This window comes from Sander vitreus, chromosome 12, assembly GCF_031162955.1.
Source record: "Sander vitreus isolate 19-12246 chromosome 12, sanVit1, whole genome shotgun sequence".
Lineage (NCBI taxonomy): Eukaryota > Metazoa > Chordata > Actinopteri > Perciformes > Percidae > Sander > Sander vitreus.
This window is the reverse complement of record NC_135866.1, coordinates 30,321,051-30,328,649: the sequence shown is the minus strand read 5'-3', so window position 1 is coordinate 30,328,649 and position 7,599 is coordinate 30,321,051. Positions and strand designations below refer to the sequence as shown.

Sequence of the window (7,599 nt, the reverse complement as noted above, 5' to 3'; positions counted from 1 at the left end):
TGAAGCCACGATGGAACCACAGTTTTTGCAAGTTCCCCACAATTTCATCGCATACAATTCCATAAATATCTCGCATATTCCATCACATTTTATAAGAAAACGTGACGCATAATCAAGGATTTTAAACCACAACAATCACAAAAAACTTTGAAAAAAAAGTTACAATTTTGACCCAGAAAAACACTAAGTTGCTAGAGTTGGCAGATCAGAAACAGTCTGACAAACTCTCTCTCTGTCTCACCTGGCTGCAGTTTCCCCGTGAGCACCAGCGAGTAAGGAAGCCCGCGAGGGTCAGTTCATCAGGATGCTGCAGCTGTGCAAAGTCACCCGCGCTCTGTTCATCAGTAACGCACGCTCCGCCTGCAGCGACGAGCTGCTGCAGCGCGAGGCCGTGACGCTCTGCATCAACGTGTCCAAGCAGCAGCCGTTTCCCGCCGCCGCCGCCGTCTCCAAGCTGCAGATCCCCGTCTACGACGACCCCAACGAGGACCTGTATGCCCACTTCGACCGCGCCGCCGACGCCATCCAGAAGGAGGCGAACAGCGGGGGACGCAGCGTCGTGTACTGCAAGAACGGACGCAGCCGCTCGGCCACCATCTGCATCGCCTACCTGATGAAACACCGCAGACTGACGCTCACCGAGGCGCTGCAGGTTGGTGACCGCCTCCGGTAAAACTCTGACGTTAAAGGTAGAGTTTAGATTCTCTGCCCGAGCCCGAGCCCGAACCGGGCCCGACCCGAAATACTGACCTTTGTGTGTTGTATTTTGAGAGTTTGGGTGTAAAGAAGCTGAAAAAAAACTGATTTGTACCGTGATTTGTTCTGTTAAAATTAGGGATGCCCTGAATCCAGGATTCGGCTTCGGCTGAATATTGGGTTTTTTGACGGGGTTTGGTTTCTGCTGAATCTTAGAATTTTTTTCCACCGAACCGAATCCTACGCTTGCGCTACGCTGGTCGACGTGATGACGGCGCCGTTGATTACAGGAAGGTGTTTACGTAGGTGGAGCTTCAATGCAGCAGGCTGAGAGGAAGTGGAAATGGAACTGGTGAGCAGAAAAAGTGTTGTTTGGCAGTACTTTCAGTCAAAAGAAGGCCATTCAAGTCCAGATACATGTTCAATCTGTAATGCTGATTAGTCTGGTGGTGGCGAGGACCCTAAACAATACACAACATCACCGACATTTTCTGCCGCTATGATCGGGCCGGGCCCTTAAACAAGCATTAGTGTTTTTTAGTCATTACTTTATTAGTGTTATTTGGTGGGGAGAAAGCTCTGCCTCTCCAGCTTCTCCCGTAGATCTGGGTGGATGTCCTGCTCTGACTTGAGTGTGAGGTAAACTGTGTTACATCGTGTCCCCCCCCTCTGCAGCACTGTTGTCGGCCAGTGCGTCAGCATGCAGACCGTGGTGAAGGACAGTATTAATCAGGTGATGAAGACCGTGGTGAAGGACAGTATTAATGAGGTGATGAAGACCAGAAAGTCTCCTATATGGTTCCAGGTCTTTGGTTATGTTGCTGCCTTGATCTGTTCCCTTCACTATTCAGCTGAGGGAGCAGCTAGGGTCGACGTTTTTGTTTTTACGTTTCTTCATTCGGATCCATTTGCGATCCGTTCCATTCTGCATAAACCAACAGCAGTTTACGCGCTTCGTCCTGGTTGCTTTACCGGTATTCATTAAGATAATTCTAAACAGATTTCTGTAGTTCAAACAACTCTGAATTGTAGTTGACAACGTCAGTTATAACGGCCCACGTATCACGTATTAAAAAATGTTTGGGTTTAAATTCGGGCTCGGACTCATAATTACAGTTAATGTGTAAGCGAATCATTTCTTATCTGTGTTTACATTGGACGGGTAAGACCAAGGAGGCTTCCATGTCGTTCCACCATTTTGAAAAACTATAATGGCTGAGAGGGACACAGAGCACCAGCCGACCTGTCTAGCTAATCCACAACGCGTGTTCGTTCAGAGCCAGCGTCACGTGACTGAAACCAGCTGAAACGGAGAAGGAGATCAGTGAGAGGAGCTTGTCATCGCCCTTTAGTTCATAACGGAGGATCAGACTCATGCCGAGCCACAGGAGAAGGAATCCTCAGCGCCAAAAAAGTGAAAAATGGAAGACATGTTGTCAGAGCTTCTTGGTACGTAACGGCTACCGTAGCTGCAAGCTAGAGAGCACTATTAGTTTGAATGCTAAATACAGTTTCACTGCTAGACGGGAGAAAGTCCTACACAGTGGACCTTTAAGAGTAAATAACGTGTGATCATGTCTTATTTATCCAGTGGTGGAATGTAACTTATAGGTACATTTACTCCAGTACTGTACATGAGTCCAAATGTTGAGGTACTTTTCTTTTCATGCCATGCTACACAAACACACGCATGATTACACAACAAACTATCTTCACGCAGATGTTACAGGTTTTATAGTCTATATCAACAGCGTTTCATTTACGGGAATGCCGGATGTCCCTCATTTCTGCCAGATGTCCGTCCCCTTCCTCTGTCTTTGTGTTGACGTTCTAACCTCTGGTGGATTTCTGAGGACTATGGTTAACTGCTCCTCAGATCTCTGCAGGGTAAATCCAGACATGTCAAGAGATAAACGATTTGACGCAAAGAAGTTGAACAACATTAGGTTTTGTGTGAGATCGCTTAGTGAACTGCATCTCTCGTCTCGAACAATATACGTCACCAGAGAAATATGGCTGTCTCCTTGTCGAGCTTTACCGTCCACCGAGTCCTCGTCCTTTCATCCGCCGGGAAGCGAAAGAAAGAGCAACTCCCATTCCGGTACAAAACACACAGGCATCGTTAGCTGTGACAGAAGGGCGGACAGAATCGTGAGTGGCGGGAAAATGTGGTGACGTCAAGTAAACGACTTGGACTTGGACTCCCATAGCATTTTACTTAACTATCTTGCGACAAACTGTGACATTCTCGACATGTAAAATCAGTTTTTATTTTGAAAAACAACATATGTGTAATCGAAGGCACAAGTCGATCGGGACCAGAAAATAGTTTGTCTTTCGCCATTGGCCACCGTTCGTTTTTTTATTCGAAGATAGGTCCCATGAAGGCAAATGGAAGGGGCGGGACTTTGGCTCTCTATCGCGGCGAGGAAAAAAATCCTCTTAACAGGGAGAAACCTCGGGAGAGAGAGAGAAATTAGCAAGTGTGTAAAAGTTATTTTCTGATAACGAAGCTAAAACGCTGCTGGTTTCAGCCGACCTGTAGTTATACTGTACATCTTCCCAGCAGTAGGGGGATTGTTTCAGCAGCAAAGACGAAAACAAAGTGTTTAAATACACAAAAATCTACAATGAAATAGAAGCTGAATAGAGGTTGAAGTGAAGCTGATAACACTGAGCTGCTGTTCAGAGGTCAGACGTGTCCCTGAATGTTTAAACTGCAGCCGAGCGGCGAGTCGGCAGAAACTAAAGTCAGTCAGGGTGTCTGTTACCAAGGTGCCCTCGAGCAGCTGACTGTGTTCATGCTCAGAGGGACCGAACACAACACATCATAACAAAAATGAGAAACGTTTGACTTTTGCTCGGCCGCTGTAATATTTTTTTATCGTCTGTAGCAGGATTCGCTGCCACCGTGGGTTACTACCCTCAGCACAGAACACAGCAGACAGACAACTTACAGGCCGACGGGACTTCAAACAACTACAAACCGTACGCCTCCAACGGTTCGGACAAAAGATTCGCGACGCAACACGACATCATGACTTTGCGTAAACATACACGCCACTTTCCTAAAGCCAAATGGCGTGTTATCTGTACGCATTTAGAGCTATCCACGTGTATGTCTACGATGTATACAGCGGATGTAAACAGACGCCACGTGCCGTGCTATCGCGAGAACGTGCCGTGCTATCGCGAGAACGCGACGAAAGATTGGGTTTAGGAAAAGAACATTGGGAAAGGCTTTAGTAACACAAAAAAACCACAAAAAAACACAACAGTGACCAACGCCACACGCTTAGGGAAACATGAAACGGTTGGGTTTAGGAAAAGAACATTGGGGAAGGCTTAAAAAAAACAAAAACAAAAAACGGTTAATAAACGCCACACGTGGGACGCGATTCCGGCTCTCCTGGGTGAAAGTCCTGTGTTTTAACCATCCGTGGACTTCCGTCCTTTCATACTACTCGCTACGGCGATAATTCACACGTAATGTAAATCAACGGAGGCCAAACGGCGTTGATAAACACGCTACAAAGCGATTACGCGTCTTGATAACACGCCAAAATGGCATACGAATTGGCGTGTCATACATACGCCACTTCATGAGATCAGTCTGCGCGACGAGACTATTTCAGAACGTCGCAGGGGAAAGTTTCAGCGGCCTGAACCGTCCCGTCTCAGCTCGACTCAAGTCTCCAGAGGCTGGTTTTAGAACGTAAGGGACGTCACCTGTTTTATCAGCCAATCAACTCATAGCGAAGTCAGCTGCAGCATACATTAAAGTGGCACCCAAATCTGCGTTGTCATTCGGTTGTTTGGGTTTCGGTACCCAACCTTTTCACTTTAATCTTACATTTTTTCTTTCCTTCCAGAGACTATGGATGAGAACACTGTTGCGTGTTCATATCAGAGTGCACCTTCCCTTAATAAACCAATAAAAAAGCATTCATTAACACAGATTTATTTACTCGTAACGTGTTGCTGTTTCTTTTCCCCAGAAAGTGAAGACGGCTCGTCACGAGATCGATCCGAACCCCGGCTTCCTGTCTCAGCTGCAGAGATACGAGCAGGAGCTGAAAAAGAGACGGAGAGGACAGACAGACAGAGAGAGAGACTGAGAGACTGACAGACAGAGAGACTGACTGAGAGACTGACTGACAGACAGACAGACAGACAGACTGACTGACTGATAGAGAGACAGACAGACTGCGAGGACAGACAGACAGACTGACAGATGTCTTATTTACATGGAGTCTGGTGGAAATATGCTGGCTCTATACACGCTAAAAGTCCTGATTATTTACATGGAGTCTGGTGTAGTTTGGTAATGGTGATTTCGGGGCTGTTTCATGTTAAACTAAAAGGATCTTACTCTTTAACTAAAAGGTCTATCTCTGTAGGGATCCTTTCATAATGTTGTCAGACACTTAGAATAATAATCTGAGTCTGTCAGCAGCAACAACAGAACTTTTAGTGGACGCTGACTGACGCTGAACATTGTCTATTAACTTTACATTACTCACTTAGAAACTAAAACATGGGAAAATCCAGTTAAAAAAATGGCAAAGTTGCCCTTTAATTTCACTGCTTTTGAAGAATACTTGACAGTGTTTCCTAAATGAAACGTGTTATAACAGATTAGTGTTTGTGTTGCTGCAAATAAGAAAGAAACAAATACAATTTAAAGGAGTAACTGTTAAAACAGACTGAAATCTAGAAGAATAAGACTGAAGACAATATTAGAGACAATAACTTTAGGACTGGATATACACGTTAGTACAAGACAATAATCTACTTAACTTTAGTTGTACAGAACATAGTTCCAAAGTGCTTAAACAAATATTTAGTTAGTTAGTTAATGTACTTAAAGAAACAAAGTAGATTAAATAACTAATATAGAGATATAAAGTGAGTTTAAAATGTGTGTTTTTATGTGATGTTTAAAAGAAAATAATGTAGTTTATTCTGCAGTTTTCGGTGCCACGACAGCTTTAGTGAAACCCGTAGACTTAAAAACTGTGACGAGCTTTTTTAATTTAGTATATTTTTGTAAAGCAAATGTTGAGATTTTGATGTTAATGTAGCGACGTGAGTGTACGATGAGAAAAGGTCAGAAAAACGTTACAACTTCTCTTTAAAAAGCCGCAGAATTTACTTGAACTTCAGTCTTTTTTCTGGTCTTTAAACTAGGGATGCACTGAATCCAGATTTTTGGGGTTTGGGCGAATACCGAACCCCCTGGTTGAGAGTCTGCTGAATCCTGAACCCCCTGGTTGAGAGTCTGCTGAATCCTCGTCCCGTCCTCAGTCCATGAACACAGTAAAGACATTAATGAAGTAAACAGTGACTGTCCTTCCTTTGCCGTACCTGAAGTTGCTGCATTCTGGCTGCTGTCTGTAGATTCCTTCATGCTCAGCTCGTATTCTTCCAGATGTTTCATACCAGATGTTGTAACAGCGGTGATGTTGTGTATTGTTTAGGGTCCTCGCCACCACCAGACTAATCAGCATTGCAGATTGAACATGTATCTGGACTTGAATGGCCTTCTTTTGACTGAAAGTACTGCCAAACAACCCTTTTTCTGCTCACCAGTTCCATTTCCACTTCCTCTCAGCCTGCTGCATTGAAGCTCCACCTACGTAAACACCTTCCTGTAATCAACGGCGCCGTCATTACGGCGACCAGCGTAGCGCGCGGAGTGCAAGCGTAGGGTTCAGTTCGCTGGGAAATAAGTCTAAGGTTCAGCAGAAACCCAACCCCGTCAAAAAGCCCAATATTTGGCCGAATCCCAAGCTGAATCCTGGATTCGGTGCATCGCTAGTTTAAACCCTTTGTTTGTTTCTGTATCTGTGTGTGTGTGTGTGTGTGTGTGTGTGTGTGTGTGTGTGTGTGTGTGTGTGTGTGTGTGTGTGTGTGTGTCTGTTTGTCTCTGTATGCTTGTATGTGTGTGTGTGTGTGTGTCTGTCCTTTAAAACATTATGGCTGCAGTTCCAGCTTCTACCTCGAGGTGGAGACATGTCCACAGAAGATAAATGCAGTATTTTAAACACCAGATGAGTCTGGAAGATGAATCTGAAACATGTAAAAGTTTCCACAGAAAGATTAACTTAACCCTTGTGTTGTCCTCGGGTCAAATTTGAGCCATTTTCATTGTTTTTCATATCAGAAATATGGGTTTCTTTCAACCAAATTGCCCCAAAATAACATGGATGGTTCGCTACGACATTCTTCAGGTACAATCAATGAATTGTATACTGTAGCATTTGAAAAAAACATTTTTGAAATGGTTTCAAAACTGTTTTCCCGACTAACCTTTGACATGAACCCGTCTGTGATCCATTCAACATCCTCCGATCTTAACTATCAGGCAAAATAAATCATCATTTCTGCTTTTTTTTTAAGAAAAAAATGAGGTATCATTTCACATAAATGAGGTTTGTTGACGAATGTTTCAAGTTTAAGTGTAAAACATATTATTAAACCAACACAAGTTGGTGTTAGTCGTGCATATAAGTGACCAAATCGCAAAAAGTTTTGAACAATACAGAAGTTCCTTTACATAAATAAAGACATTTGCACAGTAAATTGATGCAGAAAGATTCCCCAGAATGCAGGACATTAAGTGTTTGACGCCCAAAATGTTATGGGTGACGAACCCCCCGTTATAATGCACCGTTCTTTTAGCAATTATTCTTCAAATGCTATCAGATTGAATAAAACACCCAAAGTCAATGAAAGTATAGAACTGATCATTTATTTTACTTGTCGTTTTTTTGACAATTTGGTTGAAAGAAACCCAATATTTCTGATATAGAAACTTTTTGAAAAGTAGGACAACAGGATAAAAAGTCCGTTTGCTTCAGCTTTGTGACGCAGCATTTTCCATCTGATACAAGAGGCTTT

The 7,599-nt window shown here is 43.6% G+C and overlaps 1 protein-coding gene across 1 annotated transcript; it reads left to right on the top strand.

Annotated features, from left to right (window-relative positions):
* The first annotated feature begins 304 nt into the window (after positions 1 to 304).
* On the top strand, positions 305 to 4,850 carry dusp28 (dual specificity phosphatase 28). The gene is made up of 2 exons (XM_078265006.1): positions 305 to 652; positions 4,695 to 4,850. Exons 1-2 carry the CDS (start codon positions 305 to 307, stop codon positions 4,812 to 4,814), a joined length of 468 nt encoding a protein of 155 aa, XP_078121132.1. The 3' UTR covers positions 4,815 to 4,850.
* Positions 4,851 to 7,599: the final 2,749 nt, after the last annotated feature.

Coding starts and splice junctions, on each gene's coding strand:
- dusp28 (XM_078265006.1), top strand. CDS start 305: ATGCTGCAGCTGTGCAAAGTCACCCGCGCTCTGTTCATCAGTAACGCA. Junction 653..4,694: donor CGCTCACCGAGGCGCTGCAG/GTTGGTGACCGC, acceptor TCTTTTCCCCAG/AAAGTGAAGACGGCTCGTCA.